This window comes from Delphinapterus leucas, chromosome 11 (assembly GCF_059928025.1).
Source record: "Delphinapterus leucas isolate spDelLeu-1000000601 "Yukka" chromosome 11, BTC_Dleu_Yukka2, whole genome shotgun sequence".
In the NCBI taxonomy this organism is placed as follows: Eukaryota; Metazoa; Chordata; class Mammalia; order Artiodactyla; family Monodontidae; genus Delphinapterus; species Delphinapterus leucas.
In genome coordinates, this window is record NC_143139.1 from 11,591,580 (window position 1) to 11,617,408 (window position 25,829).

The 25,829-nt window shown below is 39.7% G+C and overlaps 2 protein-coding genes across 7 annotated transcripts in view; one reads left to right on the top strand and one right to left on the bottom strand.

Annotated features, from left to right (window-relative positions):
• Positions 1 to 6,972, top strand: part of ATF7IP (activating transcription factor 7 interacting protein) — a 127,758-nt gene extending 120,786 nt beyond the window's left edge. For all 5 annotated transcript variants that reach the window (XM_089920342.1, XM_022577641.2, XM_022577640.3 and 2 more), the window contains 2 exons: positions 1,069 to 1,181; positions 2,372 to 6,972. In XM_089920342.1, coding sequence (XP_089776468.1) covers positions 1,069 to 1,181; positions 2,372 to 2,794 — 536 coding nt within the window. In that variant the 3' untranslated portion in view covers positions 2,795 to 6,972. The remainder of the gene's footprint in view (positions 1 to 1,068; positions 1,182 to 2,371) is intronic.
• Positions 6,537 to 25,829, bottom strand: part of PLBD1 (phospholipase B domain containing 1) — a 68,909-nt gene continuing 49,616 nt past the window's right edge. For both annotated transcript variants that reach the window (XM_022577648.3, XM_089920346.1), the window contains 5 exons: positions 15,534 to 15,734; positions 15,286 to 15,426; positions 10,751 to 10,936; positions 9,963 to 10,069; positions 6,537 to 7,938 (listed from right to left, as the gene is read on the bottom strand). In XM_022577648.3, the coding sequence (XP_022433356.1) occupies positions 7,771 to 7,938; positions 9,963 to 10,069; positions 10,751 to 10,936; positions 15,286 to 15,426; positions 15,534 to 15,734 (803 nt within the window). In that variant the 3' untranslated portion in view covers positions 6,537 to 7,770. The remainder of the gene's footprint in view (positions 7,939 to 9,962; positions 10,070 to 10,750; positions 10,937 to 15,285; positions 15,427 to 15,533; positions 15,735 to 25,829) is intronic.

The window sequence follows — 25,829 nt, forward strand, 5'->3', positions numbered from 1 at the left end:
TGAACCATGTATGAACTCCCCACCAGCCTAAGAAATAGAGCTTTATCAGTATCCAAAAGTCTACTATATGCCCGCCTTTAATTGCATCCCTCTCCCTTTCTATCAGAGGTAACCATCATCCTTACTTACTTTCTGTTTTTCTGTATGGTTTTGCAATCTATATATGTATCACTAAAAATATTTAGTTTTGCAAAATTTAATAGCAAGGGCAAATCCAGCTGTTTAAAGAAACTTCAGTAATGCCATTATTAGGTGATGGCTTCTAGGAGAAAATAAACTAAGCAGAGTCTTTGGTTCACATTCTGGCTTCAGCTTTCTCAGGTTTACAAGAGCTTTCTCTGGGGAAATCAGTCAACTGTGTCATGAATGAATTCTGGGAAACTGGGCTCACCCCAGTCAGGGTACATGGTGGTACTGAATATATGGCAGGAATATGGTTGAGGCATGGGTGGCTTCTAAATTTTCTGCTTTTGTTGCCCTGATGTATGTCAGAAGAGTTTTCTGTTGGATGAAATGAGTATCCTCAGCTGATCAGCAGGGCATGGAAAGAAAGAGGAACCTCATTAACGCAAGGCAAGGGTAACTTCCCTCTCCTGGAGGCGGCAGCGATCTTTGTGAAGATAGCTTCAAGTTTTCTCTCTTTAGAGTCACACTGCTCCATTCTGACCTGTTTGCCTTGTACATGTCTACAGCTCCAGTGTTTCAGCGTTCTAGGATTTTCGGTTATAGTCCTTTTGGTAGGGACGGCATTTATTTCTCTCCTGTTCACTAGTCTCCTGTTTTCCTCTTTCTTGATTTTCTCTCTCATCTGGGGAGCATATATCCTCCAGTGGCTACTTGAGGAAAAGTTCACAGAGGTAGATTTTATTTTGGTAGCTCGCATATGTGAGAATTTCTTTATCCTCATGCTCAAATAATACTTTAGCTGAGTATAGACTTATGGAAAAATAGAAATATTTTTCCTTTTGAATTTTAAAAACATCACTTTACTGACTTTAAATGTTTAATTCAGTGTTCTACCAAATTTGGAATAGAATTCTAATTTTGTCACTGAATTTTCTTTTATAGGTGTTACAGTTCGAGTGCCTCAAGCAACTACATACGTTGTAAACAATGGATTAACCCTGGGATCAACAGGACCTCAGCTCACAGTGCATCACCGACCACCACAAGTGCACACTGTAAGTGTGGATGCTTGGTTTCACAAAATCCTCACCTGTAAAGCCGTCAAGTATCATTGCAGTTGGTACCTTTTTCTTTAAACTGGTTATATCAAAAGGAAATGACAGGTCTTCTGTGTCTCCAGCAGACGTTTATTGAAGAAAATAGACCTTACCATTGTGAGCAAATGTTTGTAGGGAATGGTGGTTGAGGATTACTGAGTTTGCTTGTGGTGGTGAACAGTGTATAAAAAGAGTCCACATCTGGGGCATGCAAAGTGAAATAGACCATTTTAAACTCATGGTTAAATTAAAAAGAGCATTTTGGAGTATTAAAAAGGATGTTTTAAAAAGTATCTTTTCATGTTCTAACTTTAGTTTTTATTTAATACCTTTATTATAGGTATGGCCGCTAATGTACAGAGGGGTTGAGTAACCAGCCCAAGGTCATACGTCATACATTTTCGTCATCTGGCCTTAACTTACCTTTCCAAATGTGTATGTTCTTCTTCACATACCCGATATCTAAATAAAAGTTAATACTTGTTTTTGCCCATAAATCCCCTCACTTGCCTATCCCCATGCCCTTGCTCATGCTTTTACCTACTGGCAGAAAGGTCTGTGACTATTTCTACATTTCTAAATTCTATCTTTCACAGTCCAATATAAATGTCACCTTTTTCGTGCTGACCAAGGGAAAAAAAATATACATTCAGCGTTAAATGTGCTTACTTATAAGAATACGCTGCTGTTCTTATATGGGAAAGCAGTTTGAAAATGAAAGTAGAGTTGACACTCAAATTTTACATGATAGACTGCCACACATGTTATTTTAAAATGTTATGTTATATTAAAATAAGTATCTGTAGTACAGATCATCAGATCATAAATTATTTTGTTAGAAGTAGATGCTTATTTCAGTTTTTATCAAGATGATGTTCCATCAGCAAGGGCTTTTGTTTCCCAAGGAAAACTCAGTATTTTAGACCTCAAACGTAGAGTGGGAGGAACCTTAGCTCTCATCGTGCGGGGCGTTACTGGTTACAAATCATCAACTAGAACTTGCCAGAAATGGCATGGGGTCTGGTGTCTCCCAGGGTCCTTGGTGTAAGGTGAAGCCCCTCTAAATGTTCTCTAGGATGCTGTGCTCTCCCTTCAGCAGCGGCCCTCTTTGTGGCCATTATAAACTGGCGTGCCTCTTCCTCCTCCAGGAGCCCCCCTCACGCCCTGTGCACCCGGCGCCCTTACCAGAAGCCCCGCAGCCGCAGCGCCTGCCCCCAGAGGCCGCCAGCACATCTCCGCCTCAGAAGCCGCACTTGAAGTTAGCCCGGGTGCAGAGTCAAAACGGCATTGTGCTGTCCTGGAGCGTCCTCGAGGTGGACAGGAGCTGTGCCGCCGTCGACAGCTACCATCTGTATGCTTACCATGAGGAGCCCAGTGCCACTGTGCCCTCCCAGTGGAAGAAGATTGGAGAAGTAAAGGCGCTTCCCTTGCCCATGGCATGCACTCTCACCCAGTTTGTATCTGGAAGCAAATACTACTTTGCAGTACGAGCCAAGGATATTTATGGACGTTTTGGACCTTTCTGTGATCCTCAGTCAACGGATGTGATCTCTTCTTCCCAGAGCAGTTAAACCTTGGGGCCTTTATCTCTTCCTCCTTCTTCAAAAGTTCCACATTTGGGTCTCGCTTTAATCTTGTGCATGATACCCATTGTAAAATCCACACTGTGCAAGATTTCTTGGACAGATGTGTATATACATTACATTTGTTTATAATCAGAATAAACTCAGCCCATAAAGCAGAATCTTTTCCTGAACAATTCACGCTTCAAGGGTTTGAAATGTAAATGTGCACCTTGCTTTAGTTTTGAGGCTGGGGTATATGTGTGGGTGTTTGTGCTTTTCTGTATTTATATGTTTATTGCAGTGGAATCTCCCATTTTCATTCTCAAATTTACCTCTCTTCCAGTGTGAAGTAAGTAGATCAAAGGATTTGAGGTATGTATCTGGCATGATTCTGCTTCTCAGAGATCTGTAGGTTCATAGATAAATGATTTAAACTGAATCTAAATGGAACCCAAAGAAAAAATAAAAAGCAAAATGGTTAAATAGTTTAAAATAGGTTAATTTGAACACAGGAAAGGATCTGTTCATCTTTTCTTTTGTCTCTTCTGGGTTGTCAGTTAGATGAAAAAGATTTGCAATGGGCCCTCCCTTTTCTAATCTGGTTTTTCCATTTATTTTGTGCCTTAAAGATTAATGACAAAAGTAAACAGGGCCATTTGTCCATTATTATTTACTCTTCCCTGACAGCCTTTCACCCTCATTTCTCCTTTATCTCCACCAAACGTAGCACATCTCCCTCAAGTAAATTTTAGACCAAGCCTTTTATAAATAGTCTCATCAGTGACATCACTACATTTAACTCCAAAAATTTGACTTGCTCTTTTCTTCCAAGAATATAAATGCTTTTTATTTTTGCACCACGTTGTGTAAGAAAATTTTCCTTCAAATATATTTTGGTATCTATGTTGCACAAGGTTTTAGAGATGATGAAAGCAATTCTAGTTTACCTTATCACCCAAAGCATAGTATTCTTTCAAAGGAAGTAAATTTCACAAAATACAGTGAGTAAAGTATCAAAGGGAAAGCTCCATTTCTTCTTTATTCTCCTGTCATTCTTCCTGTCTTAATCTTTTAACTTTGTTTTGATGGTGCTAAGTTTTGTCTGATTTACCGTATGTCAGCTCTGGATAGGATTTTTAAAGTATATCCTTTGGAGTCATTTTATGTAACAATTAGATATAACTTCTGTGCATCTCTGTTCTTCTTCAAAGTTTTAATCAAGTTCAGCTTAGGTCATGGATTTTCATTATGAGTGCCAGCTATACGTGGTATCAGGTACATGTTTGAGTGTAGATAGCTTAAGACAGGAGAGGTGGTGTAATTTGGGGTGTGAGAGCGTGGTTGGCCATACGTGGAAAGGAATTTGTGGAGTTTGTGAAACAAATTTTCAAGTCATCTTCCCATATCATATTTGAATTCATACTCCTACCTTCTTAAATAAGTTAGTCATTAATTTTTCCTGGAATTATAAGCAGGAGCTATGGCTTCAATATTAATGCTGCTTTGTTTGCAACTTCGGTGGCTTGTAATAAGGAAGCATTCTAGTTGTAAAGAAACTCTTTAGAGACTTTTACCGGTCAGTGTACTGTCATGTTGGGTGTGAAGTCTGATTGATGCTGAAGAAAGCCTACAGATTGCCAAAAGTAAATCCAAAATCTTCCTTTTGCTTTCAGAAAATGAGACCACAATAAGAATTAAAGTTTCCACTAATTGTATTTGCCAACCATGTAGACGTTACTCATTCTAGTACTAATGATGATGGTAAAGAAGTTGCCAATGTCATGCCAATGAAACTTTAAAGGGAGAAATTGATGATCTTCTAGATGTGTGTGAGCACCTATCTTATATCTGCATGTATATATGTTTTTACCTGCAATGGTTGCAGTGTTGATTATGTGTTCAAGATCACTCCTGTCTACAGAATAGAAAGCCCACGTTCAAAATTGTTCTTTATTGACCGGTTTTGTGGTCACTTGATAATAATTTGCTTACCTAGCCTAGAAAGGTGCCCTTGGTGAACGTTTTTTATTTATATTTACTAATCCTTTTTTTTTTTTAAAGGTTTCATAGCATTATATAATCAGGTGAAGAAAGCCCAGTAGAATGAGAATATTATTTTAGCCTATATTGTGTCATTTCTGTCAGAGAAAAATAAATACTTAAATAGTAACCCTAAAAATAGATTTTCTACAGTAAAATAAAACTTTATTACAGGTGGTGGAGGGAAGGTACAAAGAGAAATTGTGATTATTTGAGGGAAAAGATATTATGAAATGGTCTCCTTCAGTTAGCCTGCCATGGGATTTATAGGCAGCAGCTGTATTGGAGTTACTTATGGGTGCTAGGCTAGAACTCTAGGCTTTTATTTGGGGCAGGTTTTCATGTTGAGGAGTACTTTCTTTTTGTTTGGTTTGTTTCTTTGGGGACAGAGAATGGAGGACTCAACTAGAAATAGCTACTGGTTACAGATTTTTTTAATAGCAGTTCACACTCCATGGTACCTTTTTTTATTTCACAATATCTTTTCACAGAGTGTTATAAATAAACTTGATAATCCCATTTTGGGAATGCAAGTTTGCTACCTTTTTAGCCTGACAATACTTGTGCAAGTATTGCCTTGTTGGAAATCCTGGAAACTTCTGATACTTCAGCCTGAAATATAGGATGTTTATATGACATTGAAAGGTAACTGTGATGTTTGTTACTCTCTACTTTGCACTTTGTCAGAGTAATCTTCACCCTGTTTTAAGTGTAAGCCTCACATTTTAAAATTATGTTCTTGCCAGTAAATTTATAAATTACATACAGAGACATCTGTTGTTAACAGGTAACTTTACGAGGTGACTGTATCCCGCTATTTCTCTGGACTCACTTTTAAAATATGCGGAGAACTGTGTGCTGTTTAACACAGAAGTTTATGAGAGAAGTGAAGGTAGAGCTTTCTTCCTTGAGAAGTGAGTGTTTATTGGGATACCATTTGCCTCACAGAGAGGTGTTCCCCGCTCTCCTGACCCCCATTGCCAGATAGTAAATGAAAGGTTTAATTGAAAACAATGACCTAAAGCAAGGAGCTTGGAATCTTAGGACCATCTGTCAGCAGAACTCCTTAGGTGGGCCGCACCACACAGTTCTCTTGCTGTATTGGATTAAGTGTTAACGTAGTTTTTTTTGTTTGTTTGCTCTTTTGCTTACACTTTCAAAATGATCATTTATGCAGCAAGGTGTTAATACTGCATACACTTTTGTCTTATTCTGCGAATTTTCCAGTACTGTACAAGATTAAGAAAATAATGCCTGTGGTATCCTCCTCTCTTTTATACACTGTGATCTTAGCACAGTAGGTTACGGCAAACACTTCCAAGTGTTCTCCGGGACTTTCCTTCTTGGGCTATTTCAGTATCCTGTGATTTATTCATTACTTTAGCTTTATCATTGGCCTGTTTTATTTTAATTTCCAGAAATACCATGTCCCAGTATTAGATTATTGAAAATAACTCTATCTAAAACCAATGTATGATTCTGCCTGCCTTACTATTTACTGGGCAAATGAGGCTCCCTCCCCTTTTTAAAAATTTTGGGACAAAAAAAAAAAAAAGATTAGAACAATGCCTATAAGGTGTTTTGTTAGTGCGGCAGGTTTATCCAATTCCTAAAACTTATTCCCCTTGAGCCAGCCAGTGGGGAGGAATAGGATGGTACAAATACATGCTTTGTCTTCTGGTCAAATTATTTTATCATGCTAAATAAGTTTTTCATTTTTTTTTATTCGTAGAGTCAGTTAATACCCATCATTTATATTTAATTGCCATCTTTTAAAAAAATTTTGTTTGTAAATAAGGTAACTGGGCAATCAAACACCTTTTGGGAAATCCTGGCTTTAGTGTTTCATCAACCATTTCAAATTTAAATATAAAAATAATTCCTTTGTAGTAAACTTGCATCCTGATTTTTCTTTATTGCAGTTGAAAGTGTAAATAATAAGACAATGTAAGACCTTCCTAATGTCTAATAGAAACTGGGCTGTACCAAGTTGCCCTATTTTTATTAGGTTTCGAAGGTTTTTGTGGGGTTTTTCTTTTTTAAATGTACAGTAGAGTGTTGTCTGTATAAGTGTTAACTGTAGTGGGATTTTGTTCAGCAAGCCTGAAATTTATACTTTGAAATAAACTGCTGGGTTTTTCACATCCTGTGTGCTCTGATTCATTCTGCTTGTTCTCAGCCCTTGTGTTTCTTTGTTTTTTCTTCTGGGAGTCTTTCACCTTGTTGAGAGTCAGTTACAGTGTTCAGTATGGCTCGTTTAACTTAACTTGACAGTACCACGGTACTCAAACCACATATAGTTCTCCAGCTTTGAAAGAAAAGTTTGTTATGCAGAGTTGCTCCCAGATTAGATATGCTGCTTTTAACTAACGGGAGACAACATTAAAGTCTGCTGTATTATGTGCCTGTCCTGCGCCAGAAAAAGACTCAGCTGTTGCTTCCTAATGACCAGAAAAAGAACACTATTGGAGTATTCCTATTGCAGGTCCCACCACCCCCTAGAACTCTGTCATCAAGCACATCCAGGTGGGAGAAGGGGAAACAGCATGAGCAGTACAGGCTGTTAGGGGCCAGGCCTGGAAAGAGTCCACTCGTGAGAACGCCGCCACGTGGCACAGCTGCCCAAGGCAGCCTGGGAGGTGTGGTCTGTGGGGCCAGGCTTAAAAGCAGAGAATGGATTTTGGTGAGCGAGGGAGCAGCTTCTACCATACTTTCTTGTGTATAAGCTTGTGTGCTAAAACGGTATTGTCGTTCATCGTATGTAATTTTTTCTTCTACAGTGCTCTACCCTATAGTAAATGCTTGTTTTAAACATGACAAAATTGACAGTGAAAAATGAAAGTGATAGACTGGATTGAATATATTTTAAGACTAAGTCTGAATGGGAAAACGTAGTTAAAATAGTGCCCTTTGTATCTCATCTCCCTCCATTTCATGTCAAGTTACAGAATTGGTTTCATGGTAATAAAATCAAAGTTGTAGGCCTCTGGCATGCCCTCATGGAGAGTTTTGTTGAAACGGCTCCAGTGAAAAACAGGGAGGCCACCTTGTACTGTGGGCCCACTAATGGCATAGGCTGTGTACGCGGACGCCAGGTGGATATCTGCCACCTGCAAAGAGAGGAGAGGGGGACATTTTAGGAAACCGCTGGGCAAAAGCTAGACTACATCCCTGCTGTACTTGTCGTTCCTGCTCCTCGTCCAAAGTCACAATATTAGCTCCCCTTAAAGTGGAATCTTACAGGCTTCCACACGAACGTTCTTCTGCATCCATCCGGCATTCAAATGTGCACTGACCAGTAGAAGTGTGTTAAGCGAACCGCCAAAAGTGTGAGATCTGGAATCAGGTTACTCATGTTTGGAATTCTAGCTCCAAAACGTATTTTGACTCCGTTTTCTCATTTGTAAAAAACTCTGCTTCATAGAAGAGTTGTCATAAGGATTAATGAGAGCAAATACTTGAAGCAGTGCCTAGACTAGATTAATTCCTCAGTAAAAGTTGTTATGAATCAGGGCACTAACGAGTATTAAAGTAGAAGGAACTCGATGAAAAGTGAGGTCCGTGGTTCTTAAAAGCACTTGAACATTGGGTAGCAGCAGATCTTAAGCCTAGAGGGGAAAGCAGGAAACGTCTCATAACTTCTGGTTTTCCTCATATTCAAAATGGCTCAAGAGAAATGATATTTTTAAAGAATATACTTCAGCAGAGACTTTTTTGATGAAAAATTGGCAGGCTCTTGTCTCCTGAAGAAAGTAAAATTTGGCAGATGGAAGCTTGGCTTGGGCTCTCCCCAGTTCAAGTAATTCTCTTTGTGTGTTCTGGAATGGATATAACGCTTTTCACACACTTTACTGAATGTTTGCAAATGCCATTAAAAAGAAATAAATGCAAAAGCATTCACTGGGGCTTCACGTGTGCCAGGCTCGCTACATCCACTAAATTTTTCTTACACAACATTTTGAGAGTCATTAAGGCTAATGCTTGGCTCAAACTATTCTAAGGCATCTTCTGTTTAGACATTAAGCTGATAGAAAAAATAATGTATGGGGGGGTTGGCATTCTTACAGTTATCAGAGCTTCAGATAGAACAGTTAACTCCGCTTGTAACAGATTTCTTCTAGAATTCAGGACTGGAGATGCAAATGAAAAGACATATGCCCAAGCCGAAAGTGCAAAAGGATGTGGTAGAATGATTCCTTCCACCAACTAAATGGCTAACTCACAACCTTGGACATCCCAAATCCTGGTAAATTTTTAACTAACTAGCTCTCTGAGGGAAAAAGACCCCTATTTGTAGTGTTTGCTGATTTCCATGATGGAAATATTCCACCACTTCAAGCTATCAAGTTGGTGTCAACTATTTTAACAACTGGTTCTCACAAGCCTATATGAGTGGGCTTCAGCCCCACTGCAAACTTTTTATTACCTATATTGTGACACATTACGGCACTTAACAATTCTAGCATAGTGAAAAGTCTTTATTGCTTGAGCATCTGGTCCAATACTTGTTCCTTCAGCTACATTCAATTCCTGTGTAACGTGAAATCACACTGCTCTCAGTATGTTCTTTGGACTTTGGGCCGGTCTGGTAAACCTTAAGACCTCCACAATATCACCATCATCATCATGATGACTGTGTACATTTACAAACAACCCACTAAGTACTGTTGTGAACATTTTATAGCTATTAAGTGTTGATTCTTCACAACAACCCTTGAGGCAAGTACTCTTATTTCCATTTTTTGGATGAGGAAACAGAAGCATAAAAGATTATGTGGTTTACAGCTGAGTGGCCGAGCAGGAACTGGAAGTTAGGCAATAGGACCTACCACCAGAATCTCTGAAAAAGCTGATTCCTGAATTGAGTTTGTGTTTAGAGACATTATTGTGCTTTATGCCACAAAAACCTCTGCAGCTCTGCCTTTGAAAAGGCCTAGGTACTGGTAGAAATTAAATCCAAAAACCAGTAACGACTGGATGGGAGGGGAGTTTGGGGGAGATTGGATACATGTTACCTATGGCCGAGTCACGTTGCTGTGCGCCTGAAACTACTGCAACACTGTTAATTGGCTGTACTCCAGTATAAAACAAAAAGTTAAAGAAAAAAAAACCAAAACCACCAATAGCGTGTTACCTTGGTGTCATAGCAACCTCCAGGACTTGGGCTCAGTGAGTTCAGGTCCTCACGGCAACAGATGGTATTGCAGGGATCGCCGTTACTGTAAGTATCGTTCTTGTAATCTAGGAAACAGTGATGGGGAAAAGCGTGAGCACTGACCATTCTGAGATCCACTTATCCACAGTAAACTGGACCTGTTAAAGCCTAGATGATCAGAGCGTATACCCCAGAGACCTCCTCGGCCCAGCCTGCTCCCATATACAGAAGTCACCTCCGACTTGTACTGGGAAGAGGCAACCGCCAAGTCCCCTGCTCCAGGCTCAGCCTGGTCTCAAGAACCTTGCACAGTGAAGAATTGGATGGAAGAAAGGTAACAGAGGACAAATGTACCTACATTTTTTTTTAACAAAATAGATACAAATCTGACTCGATACTGTTCATCAAAAATAAAGTATTTATGAATAATTGCTGTTTTAGTAGCTGCTTTTCTCCTTGGAAGGAAATCTGTGTTTGGGACGGTAGGGTAAAAAAAAGTACCCTACATGGGTTTTTTCTTCTGTGTTTTACATATAACTTTTTCAGTTAAAAAAAAATGTAGAATCTTCTTCCCTATCATTTTTATAAAAGAGGACAAAATTCTATTTGTTGTGTATATAATATGCATAGTATCAACTGAATACTAAATAATTCAATAACTTCTTATAATTCCTTCTAGTACAGAGATGATAAAATGACATGGATTCTTTATCCATGGGGAAGAAAAGGAGTTTTGAAGAATGATTCTTGAGAAATGTGCTACGTACTGTTGTAGCGCATGATATATTTCATGGATTCCATATCAGTCACTTTCCCTTGGTCACGCCGGAAGATTTTGGCTCGTGAAGCCAGATCGTAAGAGTACTCCAAACCCAGCTTCTTAACCAACATTGGATAGCCGCTCCAGTTGTAGATTTTTTCATGGAAAGGAATGTTGTAGGAGGGCCAGTAGCCTAATTTGGAATGGAAGGGAGGGAAGGGTGGGATGGACAGGGAGGAAGACAGAAGAGAGAGGAAACCAAAGAAATGTTATTCGTGGTACTTTCTTTTGAAAATTGGCACAGCTGTGTAATTACAAAATGATACTACATAGAAAATAATGACTGTGAACCCTGGCAATCAAACAGATCCTTTGACATTTACAGACTCGGTAGACCTCTAGATTATTCCATGAGGGGAAGAAAAGCATCAGGGTTCTTTGGGTTTTCACCCCAAATTCTTAAAGCAGTCTATTAAGCAGAAGATTATCTGAATTCTAGGCTCAGGGTTGAATAACTAGACCTTAGGCAGTTAACCTCATTCCCCCAACCCCTTTTTTTTTAGCAGGAGGGGGGAAAGGAAGAGTTCATAATGTGAGGGGAATGGAGATGGTCTTTACGGTTCCAGTAGGCGTTTAACTCCTCTGACGCTCGACATTCATAAAGGCTCAGCTTCATTCAGAGCTTCAGTGTGCCGAGGACACTAGGCGTCAAACATGTGACACACCTTTAGTCAAATCAACATTTCGGGAACAGCTCAGATTACAGTGGCCTAGGGTATTGCCTATAGGACAGTCAACCTTCAGCATTCGGGGATTAATTCCCACTCCCATATTCTCTTAGCCCTTGTCTGCCTTTTTCCCTTCTTACTGTTTTATAGGATCCCCTACTCGGGGGTGAACTTATTAAGAGAAAACAAATGACAAGACATTCAACCTTGCTGATTCTGGGGCACAGAGCCAGCATCAGGAAGAAGTGAGATAAAGACAACATTGAAAGTGCAGGCTAAAAGTCACATTTATTATTGCAGTGTACCTAGGTTATACAGCTTGGGAGTTAGAGTGCCTGGACCTTAAGCCTGGTCCTGCCATTATTAGGTATGTGACCTTACACGAATTTTTTAACCTCTCTGTGCCTCAGTCTATAAAATGTGAACAATGATAGTACTTACCTTATAAGGATCATTGTGAGTGTTAAATGAGTTCAAACAGATGGAGTAGCTTACAACAGGGTCTGGTACTTGGTAAGCACTAGATGAATATTAACTTTTATAATTATAGTTCTCTATGTGAATAGCTCAAATGAATAGTAAAAATGGCCGCTTTATACTTCACATTTTCATAAAGCTTCATGACTAAAAAAAGATTTAAAATAGAGTATCTTATATAACAACACAATACCTGCTGATGTATAAATATTACATCCCTCCTTCTAAAGGAAGAAACAGAGGTTCAGAGAGGTCGAATGCCTTCCTTCTGACTAAAATCACCCAGGGCTTCTATCGGCGTATCACAGCTGCTTCCAAATACTAGGAGGTTTGCGGGACTTTTTTTTTTTTTTTTTAAATGGCTATATGATATCGCTTAATTATTTAGGAAAATCACGTTTCTTTCTGAGCCTTTCTTCCCTTACAGTAAGATGGTAACAAAGCTACTTATCTGGAAATATGTTAGGAAGGTCAAACAAAGGACTATAAGTAAAAGGTATGTCAAGTATATAGTAGACACTCAATGAATTTAACTCTGTGTTCTTCTTGCCTCTGGGGGAAAACAAAACAAAACCACAGAAAGATCAGCATCAACTTGTCTTAGTCCCAGGGTAGATTTCTTCACGGGATCTAGGAATGGGATTGCAAAGAACCTGAATCTACCAGCATATAATCAGAGGCTTCCTGTTATTATCAGGCTCTTAGAACCAAGTCAGACAGCTAGGTTCTCAGTTTCGAACTGCCATGCCAACCAAGTAGCCACCTAATGATCTGACTTCTCAGGTGGATTTTCCAACAAGAAGAGGAGGTAGGTCCGCTACTTGGTAGCATCTGATCTTCTTGAAGTTTCCACCTTAATTAATTCTGTTTTATGCACATTATATGCATTTAGCTGGCAGGAGCCACCCTGGAGTGAGGCGGTTCCCTCTGGGTGTCATTACAAAATGGATTCGAGGACCTGGGAAATGAAGGACCGGCCCTGATCCCCAGGACCCATACCGTATCTTGGTTCTGTTCCTTCTCATCTCTCAGCTGATCTATTTAAACAGTTTCCTAACTCCCTCCTGTCTTCTCTCTGACCTGTGTGTTCTCCCTTTTCAAAGACTCCAGTTTTCTAAAGGATAAAGGCTAATTTTTAGTTTTTTGAGGAACCTCCATACTGTTCCCCATAGTGGCTGTACCAATTTACATTCCCACCAACAGTGCAAGAGTGTTCCCTTTTCTCCACACCCTCTCCAGCATTTATTGTTTGTAGATTTTTTGATGTTGGACATTCTGACTGGTGTGAGGTGATACCTCATTGTAGTTTTGATTTGCATTTCTCTAATAATTAGTGATGTTCAGCATCTTTTCATGTGCTTTTTTTGGCCATCTGTATGTCTTCTTTGGAGAAATATCTATTTAGGTCTTCTGCCCATTTTTTGATTGGGTTATTTGTTTTTTTGATACTGAGCTGCATGAGCTGTTTGTATATTTTGGAAATTAATCCCTTGTCGGTTGCTTCGTTTGCAAATATTTTCTCCCATTCTGAGGGTTGATTTTTTTGTTTTGCTTATGGTTTCCTTTGCTGTGCAAAAGCTTTTAAGTTTAATTAGGTCTCATTTGTTTATTTTTGTTTTTATTTCCGTTACTCTAGGAGGTGGGTCAAAAAAGATCTTGCTGCGATTTATGTCAAAGAGTGTTCTGCCTATGTTTTCCTCTAAGAGTTTTATAGTGTCCAGTCTTACATTTAGGTCTTTAATCCATTTTGAATTTATTTTTGTGTGTGGTGTTAGGCAGTGTTCTAATTTCATTCTTTTACAAGTAGCTGTCCAGTTTTCCCAGCACCACTTATTGAAGACACTGTTTTTTCTCCATTTTATATTCTTGCCTCCTTTGCCGTAGATTAGGTGACCATAGGTTCATGGGTTTATCTCTGGACTTTGTATAAAGGCTAAACTGACTGCTCATCAGGATCCAAAGGCTGTATTTTCCTCTGACTACCTATCTTCCGTGTCACAGCCTTCTCTCTAGCTGTCTTGGGCTAATAGTTTCTCCTTCACACCACAGTCTTCATGCCTCTAGTTGTTTGACCTTGTCCCCTTGTCAAATTGCTGAGCTCCTTTCTAGCCTGTAAACCTCCACGCAGACATCATCTTCTCTTTCATTTATTTAACAAATATTCAGTGAGGACTTCTTATGTGTGCTGAGCACTATGTTCAATGCAAGATGTTAGGACTTGCTAAGTGTCGGCAATGTGCTCAAGAATCGACAAAAATTATCTCAGTTAATTATCATGACAACCCTGTGAAATTGCAAAGGTCTACACTCCCACATCGCAAAACTCCTGGGGGCCAGATGTGTTTCAGAATTCAGGGTTTTCCAGATTGCAGAACAGCAATGTGTAAATTACAGATGATGTTGCAGTCTCTGTGGGGAGCCCCTCATAATCAAAGACATTGATAACTCTGTAGCCTGATGTATAAATCCTCTCCAGAGGAGAGGAAATAAATAGAGGCCATAAATAGTTCAAGTTAGTTTTTGCTGCCGAGTGAGTTCAGATCAGGTCATACTCGGCTACCACAAGTGAGCTAGGACAAAAGACAAAGGAACAAAGAACTTTTAGAGTTTTGGGATTTTGTAATTACGAGTAAGGGACTAGGGACCTGTACCATTACTGTCAGGTTTTACAGATGAAGAAAGTAAGGCTTGGACAGAGTGGATAAGATTTTGAGGAACAGACCGTCAAATCAAGGCAATGTGACTCCAAAACCAGCACTTCCAACGTCTGGGCTGTGACCCTGCCCTCCAGAACCGCCTTCTCTCATCCCTCCCACTGACAGCGTCACCACCAGGTTTGCTACACCAGAGCGTATCACTGCTGTTTGCTTTCTGGGTTCTAATAGCTTCTTTAGGTGCCTTGCTTCCCTATCAGATTGTGTGTTGGGGATTCTACATCCACGCTTTTCCAGTCCCTGGGCCAGAGTAGCACTCCCATAAATAGTCGCTGAGCTAAAATTTTACTTGGGAACCCAGCAGGGAAGGTAACACTGGAACCGTAAGTAGTCCTAAGATTGTGAATGCCTGGCTTTGTCCCAGTCTACGCATAAGGGTAGATCATGCTGTCACGTAAGAGTTTGAGGCGCAGGTTTTACATGTTGTGCTGAACCTGGTCATTCTTTCCCTGTGTGACTAGCAACGGCATTCCCCTCCTTCCTTCCCCACCATATACTCCCCGCATCATACATTCACACAGCAAGTGTTACCCATCACACACACACACACACACACACACACACAAACACACACACACACACACACACATCAGACTTCCAGACTTCTAGCATGAAGAAAATACCTGTCCGCAGAACATCGGTTTGTTCAGAATATTCTACATATGCAGGAATTTGCTCCACGATGTACAGAGTGCCTTTACCAAGGCTGTAGTTCAGATTTACCTTCTTCAGGTCCAGGACCATGTACTGATTGTTATACGTGCCTGAAATATCGGGAGACATGAAGACAGGGCATGGGTATGGCTTTACTGGTTAACTCCAGATCTAAATGTACGTACATGCCTAAAAGTTATTCTGCGGGGCCACTTACCAGAGTTGTATTTTGAAAAGACCTCTGCCCACTGCTTGCCTCCGTTTGCCATCATATTGGCCACCCGGACTCTTTGCCAGGCCAGGAGAGACTTGGGTACCACGTGCTGCAGTAGGGTTTTATTATACACGCTGTTTGTGGTCTGCAGCAATACCAAACCACTGCTGAGAAGGTAAAAGTCGTCCAGAGACTCCAAAAACCCTACAGGAAACAGGAATATACAAATCAGCATAACACATATGCAAAATATTGAGCCATCAGCGTTAGCACAGAGCTTTGTGTACACAGTGCATTCTGCACTGTCCGTTACTATGATCCTCTCCCAGCTTCGGTTCCCCTCTGTGGGAGTTACTCAACTGCCGTTTCTAAAGGTGCCAGTGGACCTCCATCCCTGGATTTGCCATTGAAAATTTTTGATTTTATGATTTGGGATGACAAGAATACATTAACTCGGGACTATTCCAAGTTTCCAAAATGACGAACAGAGTAGATCCTCACTTGCTAGGATTTTCCAGGAGAACTTTTAATTAGGGGGAGATATTAGCAGGATTCATTGTTGGATAGTAAGAATACGGATGCCTTCTTTCTTTCTCCTTTTCTGTATTTTCCAAATTTTATGTTATGAGTCTACATAATTTTTTTAAGTAGAAAAAGTATCTACATTTATAAAAGTGAACATGGTTTTGACACTCTGGGTCAATGTGTTTTACAAATGTTGGAAAATCAGCAGAGCCACAAGTCTTCTTTTTAAATAAATTTATTTTATTTGTTTGTTTTCATTTTTGGCTATGTTGGGTCTTTGTTGCCGTGCGCGGGCTTCTCATTGCCGTGACTTCTCTTGTTGCGGAGCACAGGCTCTAGGCACGTGGGCTTCAGTAGTTATGGCATGCGGGCTCAGTAGTTGTGGCTCGCAGGCTCTAGAGCGCAGGCTCAGTAGTTGTGGTGCACGGGCTTAGTAGCTCCGCGGCATGTGGGATCTTCCCAGACCAGGGCTTGAACCTGTGTCCCCTGCACTGGCAGGCGGATTCTTAACCACTGTGCCACCAGGGAAGCCCACAAGTCTTTTTAAAAGGCCTATTGTGTGATTTATTTTGTGATGAGTGTGGTAGAGATCAAGGAATATCAGACACAGCTGTAACAACGAGAGAGGCTGTATTGTCGTCAGTAACTAACAGTGATGGACAAACCGGCGGTGCTACATTAAGGTCAGAGAAGAGCCCAGGGAGAGTTAAAAGGAACCAGGGTGGTGAGCTCCTCCAGGGCTTCGCAAACTCCCACCATTTTTATACTACTTTATTATTTTTGCCATGTCTGATTACTACTTGTATTATGCTTTACTTAATATTTCTCCTTACATGAGCTCTCTTTTTAAACTTAAAATACTTAGCCTTATCACATAAAATAATATCCAAGGAACCATGGGTCTAATGTTTTTGGGGCTTTTTCCCCCAAAAACCAGTACATTTAAGCAAATACATTTCTATTAACATGCAAGAAAATACATTTTCAGGAAGTCCCTAATGTCACCTCACTAGAACTATGCATGTCATGCACTGAGCAACACCAATGACGCTCCGAGAGGAGAGGTGATGGGATCTATCCAGGATCACAGAGCCAGCTCCTGGCAGACCTGGGCCTGGAATGCGGGTCCTTGATCCAGTCCAGGGCTCTTCTGCTAAGTCTGAACACCTATGCTCAGCCTCCATGGCGCTCCCTCTTCTGGCTTAATGAAGGCTGGAAGAGGAGAGCTTCATGGAGGAAGTGGATCTGAGTCTTGAAGCTTGTGTAAGTGCTGACCAGGTAGGGAGCAGTGAGCATCCCAGGTGGGGACAACACTATGAGTGAAGGTGCACAGCAGTAGATGTAGCACAGGAGAGCGCGTGTTCTGGGAAGCCGGGCAAAGACAGTCATTCATTCATTCACTCAACAAACGAGCTATTGTGCATTTACTCTAGGCCTGACAGGGATAGGTGGGGTGGGGTAAAATAACGGGATCGCCTAAGACTTCAGAGCGTGTATGCTGGGAGTCAGAAGGCCGGCATTTTAGTTCCCTGCATCGCCACCAACAAATTTAGCACTTCTCCTCTTGCCTCTCTGTTCCTTACTCCCTTCCTCTGATAACCTGGGACTATGTGATGTCATTCACCTCCAATTTTGAATCTGAATTCCTGGAAACTTCTGAGTAGGGAAGTTACATGATGAGAGCAGTGTACAACTAACTCACAATGGGCCTCCACGAGGCCGTCATTAGCCAATACGGAGATCTGCATAAATGACAGAAGGATGCACACTTCAGGTGGTGCAAAGCTTTATGAGGGGATGGCAGCCTTGAATGAAATTTTAATGGGCAACCCCTCTGAGAAGACACAGTCTAGACATAGGAGGCATGACTGACAAGCAAAGTATGAGATGAATTTCAATGACTGCTTTTTTTTTAAAATTTAATTTATTTATTTAGACTGCGTTGGGTTTCACTGCTGTGCGCGGGCTTTCTCTAATTGCGGTGAGCAGGGGCTACTCTTCGTTGCGGTGCCCAGGCTTCTCACTGCGGTGGCTTCTCTTGCTGGGGAGCAAGGGCTCTAGGTGCCAGGGCTTCAGTACTTGTGGCTCGCGGGCTCTAGAGTGCGGGCTCAGTAGTTGCGGCGCACGGGCTTAGTTGCTCCGTGGCACGTGCGATCTTCCCGGACCAGGGCTCGAACCCGTGTCCCCTGCATTGGCAGGCGGATTGTTAACCACTGCGCCACCAGGGAAGCCCCTCAATGACTGTTCATTCAGCTCTTGGGCTGAGGTTGTTCTGCAGTGTTTGAACTGTACAGCCATACTTGGCAGCCTTGAGCAAACTCTGGTTACAAATCTCCACAGGAGAGAACTCTGTATTTCTGGCATGATAAACTTGCTAATTCACTCCTTATTGTAGCAGTCTCTATGGACACAAGAGGGCAGGCGTTCTTTCATATGTGTGAGCGACTAATACTAACATGAAAGGAGCAGTCTTTCATTCAAGAGCAAGACTGTTGAAGACAAAAGAAACGTAGGCCACCCAGAGTTCTGGAACAAAGAAGATAAATTGTCTTACAGAAAACTTTAGTCAAGGAGTTTAATTCTATAGTTTAGAGTTTAAGATTAAAAAAAGGAAAAGACCCAGAGAGGGGACAAAGTCCTGAAACAGTGCATTATAAGAGAAACAAATGTTCCTTGACTATGTAAAGTTGTATTCCTGCTCTTATCTGTCACTAGTAGCTTTGGAAGGCACACTATTTTAGATCAGGGTAAAGTGAAACACTTCACTATGAAAGCCAGCCAGCAAATAACATTTCATAGTAAGCTTCTTGCTAAATTTAATCAAGAAATAAGAGAACCCTTACAGTTAATAAAGCATCTTTCAGGACTTAAAAAATATGTAACCGCTTGAATTGTAAACATGAACAAGGACCACTTTCCTCTGATTCCATTTAGACCTACTGCTTAGTAAAATACAGAAAAGTTTACCCTTATGATCCTATCAAATGTATTTAAAATGTGCCCATTTGGAAGAGTGACATCAACATCATGGGGGGTGTGAGACACTCCCTTTATCTCTCCCCTTCCATCTACGACCAGTAAAACCAGTAAAACTTCCATAACTCAACAAAGGTTCCTCGGCCCAACACAGCAGCATGCTGGAGAGTTCCACACCTCTGTCATCTAAGGGTGGGTGGACTGGAACACATAAAGTAGGTGGAACCAGAGGGACGGTGAAGGCAGTGCCGGCCATCTCCGTGCCCCAGATGGCACTGTCAGCAACACCGGCAGCAGCAAGGAACCGACAACCCTGGAGACAGAAATAGTGACAAGGAGGGCACCAGGCGACACCTCTGACACGGACAGTGCAGGGTGGAAAGTGCTAGCTCTCAAAAATAACCAGCGCGGGTAAGAGAAACCAAAAACTTGTGCTATAGCGCCACCTACTGGGAAACAAAAGAAAGGCATCTAATTACTAACCTATTGAATAGCTACAATCAAGTGAGGAAAAAAAAAAAAAGCTTTACCTAAAGAAGAAACATGTTCACCACTTCAAATGCACTGGCAGAGGAGCACTCATCAAGCCCCATGAAGAACCATGGTAACACAGTACCACAAAAAGAAAATGACAGCCCTCCAGAAACCAAATTTAAAGTCACGGAATGCTGTGATCTGATAGAGAATTCAAAATAGCTGTCATGAAGATACTCAACCAGCTACAAGAAAACTTTGAAAGGCAGTTCAATGACCTCAGGAATGAAATGAATGAACAGAAGGAATACTTTACCAAAGAGATTGAAATTCAAAAAAAGCACCAAATAAGAATTCTGGAGCTGAAGAACTCAATAAATGAGATGAAGGATGCATTAGAAAGCACTGGAAATAGAGCAGACCACATGGAAGAGAGAATTAGTGAGCTTAAAGATTGAAATCTAGAAATGATACAGGGAGAAGAGGAGAGTGAATTAAGATCTAAAAAGTAAAGAAATCCTATAGAACCATCTGACTCTTTTAGGAAGGGCATCATTAGGGTAATGGGTATCCCAGAAGGAAAAGGGAGAGTGAAGAGTGCAGAGGGTTTATTTAAAGAAAGAATAGCTGAGGACTTCCCAAACCTGGGGAGGGAACTGGATGGACAAGTCCACAAAGCCAAGAGACCTTCTTTTTCAATACAAAAAGACCTTCTTCAAGACATGGTATATTAAAACTGTCAAAAGTCAATGACAAAGAATATTCTAAAGGCAGCCAGGGAAAAAAGGATGGTAACCTACAAAAGAATCCCCATCAGTCTATCAGCAGACTTCTCAGCAGAAACTCTGCAGGCCAGGAGAGAGTGGAAGGACATACTCGAAATACTGAAAGATAAAAACCATCACCCAAGAATACTCTATTTAGCAAAGTTATCCTTCAGATATGAAGGAGAAATAAAGATGTTCCCAGACGAACAAAAGCTGACTGAGCTCATCAACATTAGATGTGCCTTAAAAGAAACGTTGAAAGAAGCTCTTCTACCTGAAATGAAAAGGGAAAAGTACTGTACACAAAACTTTGAGTAAAATGGTAAATGGACAGACAGAATAAAAAAATTGCAACTTATTCTATATCAGAATAGGTTATTAAAAACTTAATTACAGCATAAAGATTAAAGGGAAAAAAGCAGTAAAAATAACTCTAGCTACTTTAATTTAGTAACAAACAACACAAAAAGGAATAATTTAAGACAACAAAAATGTAAAAAGGGGAGAGGAAAAGGAGGAAACCCATGTAGGCAAATGAAGATAAGATACTATCAGCAGAAAAAGAACAATTTTATCCATGATAGGTTTCATACAAATCTCATGGTAATCACAAAACATAAATCTAGAGCAGAGAGAGGAAACATAAAAACAAGGGGAAATAGGGAAAAACATCATAGAAAACCACCATACTAAAATGGCAGACAGAAACACAAGGAAAAAGGAACAATGGAGGGAAGCAGCTGCATAGCACAGGGAGATGAGCTCAGGGCTTTGTGACCACCTAGAGGGGTGGGATAGGGAGGGTGGGAGGGAGACGCAAGAGGGAGGAGATATGGGGATATATGTATACGTATAGCTGATTCACTTTGTTATACAGCAGAAACTAACACACCATTATAAAGCAATTATACTCCAATAAAGATCTTAAAAAAAAAAAAAAAAGGAACAATGGAGATACAGAGCGACCAGAAAATAAAAGATAAAATGGCAGTTCTAAGTCCTCATCTATCAACGATCACCTTAAATGTGAATGGATTGACTTTACCAATCAAAAGACACAGAATAACTGGATGGATTAGAAAATAAGACCCAACTATATGCTGCCTCCAGGAGACATATCTCAGCTTTAAAGAGAAACACAGGCTCAAAGTGAAGGAATGGAAGTTGATACTCTAAGCAAATGACAGCCAAAAGAAAGTGGGTGTAGCCATTCTCACATGGGAAAAATAGACTTCAAGGCAAAAATGGTAGCAAGAGACAAAGATGGACATTAAGTAATGGTAAAGCAGACAATTCGTCAAGAAGACATAACAGTTATTACTATATACTGACCTAACATAGGAGCACCAAAATATATAAAGCAATTATTAACATACCTAAAGGGAGACAACAAAATAATAGTAGGTGATTTTAATACCCAACTTACATCAGTGAATAGATCATCTAGACAGAAAGTCAACAAGGAAACAGCAGCCTTAAATGAACCTTAGACCAGACTGATTTGATAGACATATATAAAACATTCTATCCAAATGCAGCCGAATACACATTATTCTCAAGTGCACGTGGAACATTCTCAGGGATAGACCATATGTTGGGATACAAAACAAGTCTCAATAAATTTAGGAAGATTAAAATCATATCAAGCATCTTTTCCAATCAAAATGGTGTGAAACTAGAGATCAACTACAAAAAGTAAGCCAGAAATATCACAAATATGTGGCAACTAGGCAACATGCTACTGAACAATTATTGGGTCAACAAAGATATCAAAGGAGAAATTTTTAAAAATTAGACACAAATGAAAATGGAAATATGGCTTACCAAAATCTATGGGATGAAGCAAAAGCAGTATCAAGAGGGAAGATTCTAGTAATACTGTAAATGGCAATATTTCTTTTTTATGGCTGAGTAACATTCCATCATATATGTGTGCGTGTGTGTGTGTGTATATATATATATATATATGTCCCACATCTTCTTTGTCCATTTATCTGTTTATGGACACTTAGGTTGCTTCCATATCTTGACAATTGTAAATAATGCTGCTATGAACATTGGAGTGCATGTGTATTTTCAAGTTAGTGTTTTAGGTTTTTTTGATATATACCCAGGAATGGAGTTGCTGGGTCATATAGTAGTTCTATTTCTAAGTTTTTAAGAAACCTCCATACTGTTTTCCACAGTGGCTGCACCAATTACATTCCCACCAACAATGTACAAGGGTTCCCTTTCTCCACATCCTCACCAACATTTGTCATTTGTGTTCTTTTTGATGATGCCATTCTGACAGGTGTGAGGTAATATCTCATTGTGGTTTTAATTGCATTTCTCTGATGATTGATGATTTTGAGCATCTTTTCATCTGCCTGTTGGCCATCTGTATGTCTTGTTGGAAAAACATCTATTCAAGTCTTCTGCCCATTTTTAATCAAGTTGGGTTTTTTTTAATGTTGAGTTATATGAGCTGTTTATATATTTTGGATATTAACTCCTTATCAGTCATATCATTTGCAAATATTTTCTCCCATTCAGTAGGTTGTCTTTTTGTTTTGTCAGTGGTTTCCTTTGCTGTGCAAAAGTTTAATGCGGTTCCATTTGTTTATTTTTGCTTTTGTTTCCCTTCCCTGAGGAGACAGATCCAAAAAATATTGCTACAGTTTATGTCAAAGAGTGTCCTGCCTATGTTTTTTCCTAGTACTTTTATGGTTTCCAGTGTTACATTTAGGTCTTTAATCCATTTTGAGTTTATTTTCCTATATGGTGTTAGAGAATGTTCTAATTTCATTCTTTTGCATGTAGCTGTCAAGTTTTTCCAGCACCATTTATTATAGAGATTGTCTTTTCTCCATTGTATATTCTTGCCTCCTTTGTTGTGGATTAACTGACCATCAGTGTGTGGGTTTATTTCTGGACTCTCTATTCTGTATCACTGATTCATGTATCTGTTTTTTTTGTGTGCCAATACCATACTGTTTTGATAACTGTAGCTTTGTAGTATAGTCCGAAGTCAGGGCGCATGATTCCTCCAGCCCTGTTCTTCTTTCTCAAGATTATTTTGGCTATTCAGGGTCTTGTGTGTTTCCATACAAATTTTTGAATTATTTGTTCTGGTTCTGTGAAAAATACCTTTGGTATTTTGATAGGGATTACATTCAATCTGTAGATTGCCTTGGGTAGTATGGTCATTTCAATATTAATTCTTCCAACCCATGAACATGGTATATCTTTCCATGTGTTTGTGTGGTCTTCAATTTCTTTCATCAGTGTCACAGTTTTCTGAGTACAGGTCTTTTTATCTCCTTAGATAGGTTTATTCCTAGGTATTTTATTCTTTTTGATGCTATTGTACATGGAATTGTTCCCTTAATTTCTCTTTCTGACAGTTTGTTGTTAGTATATAGAAATACAACAGATTTCTGTATATGAATTTTGCATCCTGCAACTTTATCAAATTCACTGTTGAGCTCTAGTAGTTTTTTAGTAGCATCTTTATAATTTTCTGTGTATAATATCATGCCATCTGCAAACAGTGACAATTTTACTTCTTGCTTTCCAATTTGGATTCCTTTTATTTATTTTTCTTGTCTGATTGCTGTGTCTAGGACTTCCAATATTATGTTGAATAAAAGTGGTAAGAGTGGGCATCCTTGTCTTGTTCCTGATCTTAGAGGACATGCTTTCAGCTTTTCACCATTGAATATGATGTTAGCTGTGGGTTTGTCATATATGGCCCTTATTATGTTGAGGTATGTTCCCTCTATGCCCACTTTCTGGAGGGTTTTTATCATAATGGATGTTGAATTTTGTCAAAAGCTTTTTCTGCATCCACTCTTGCCACTCTTATTCAACATAATATTGCAAGCCCTAGCCAGATCAATTAAGCAAGAAAAAGAAATAAAAGGCATCCAAAATGGAAAGGAAGAAGTAAAACTGTCACTGTTTGCAGATGACATGATACTATGTATAGAAAACCCTAAAGACATCACCTAAAAACGATTAGAAATAATAAATGAATACAGTCAAGTTTCAGGGTACTAAATCAGTATACAAAAATCTGTTGTGCAGAAAGAGAAATTAAGAAATCAATTCCATTTATAATTGCATCAAAAAGAATAAAATTCCTAAGAATAAATTCAAGCATGGAGATGAAAGACGTGTACACTGAAAACTATAAGACATTGTTGAAAGAAGTTGAAGATGACACAAATGGAAAGATATTCTGTGCTCATTGACTGAAAGAATTAACATTATTAAAATGTCCATATTACTTAAAGCAATCTATGGATTCAGTACACTCCTTATCAAAATTCCAATGACATTTTTCACAGAAATGGAACAAAAATCCTAAAATTTATATGGAACTACAAAAGACCCCAGATAGCCAAAACAATCCTGAGAAAAAAGAACAAAACTGGGGATGTCACACTCCTTGATTTCGCATGATATTGCCAGAAAAATACAGAGATCAATGGAAGAGAATTGAGAGCCCAGAAATAAACTCACATATACATGGACAATCAATTTATGACAAAGGAACAAACAACATACAATGGAGAAAGTACAGTCTGTTTAACAAATGGTGTTGGGAAAACTGGACAGCCACATGCAAAAGAATGAAACTAGACCACTGTCTTACATTATACACAAAAATCAACTCACAATGGATTAAGGAGTTGAATGTAAGATCTGAAACCATAAAACTCCTAGAAGAAAACACAGGCAAGATGCTCTTTGATATTGGTTTTAGCAATATCTTTCTGAATATGTCTCCTCAGGAAAGAGGAACAAAAGCAAAAATAAACACATGGGACCTCATCAAACTAAAAAGGTTCTTCACAGCAAAAGAAACCATTAACAAATTGAAAAGACAACCTACCAAATGAGGGAAGATATTTGCAAATCATATATCCAATGACAGGTTAATGTCCAAAATATATAAAGAACTCATACAACTTAACAACAGAAAAACAAACAACCCAATTTAAAAATGGGCAGAGAAGCTAAAAAAGACATTTTTCCAAAGACATACAGATGGCCAACAGGCACATACAAAGAAGTTCAACATCACTCTTATTAGGGAAATGCAAATCAAAATCACAATGAGATATCACCTCATGCCTGTCAAAATCACAATGAGGTATCACCTCATGCCTGTCAGAATGGTTCTCTCCTTCCAGAGCGATGGAGAGAACGTGGAGAAAAGGGAACCCTCATACACTGTTGGTGGGAAGGTAAAGTGGTGCAGCCACAGTGGAAAACAATATGGAAGTTCCTCAAAAAATTAAGAGTAGAACTAACATATGACCCAGCTATTCCACTTCTGGGTATTTATTGAAAGAATATGAAAACACTAATTGGAAAAAGATATATGCGGCCCTATGCTCACTGCAGCATTCTTTACAAATAGCTAACATATGGGGCTTCCTTGGTGGTGCAGTGGTTGAGAGTCTGCCTGCTGATGCAGGGGATGTGGGTTCGTGCCCCGGTCCGGGAGGATCCCACATGCTGCGGAGCGGCTGGGCCCGTGAGCCATGGTTGCTGGGCCTGCGCGTCC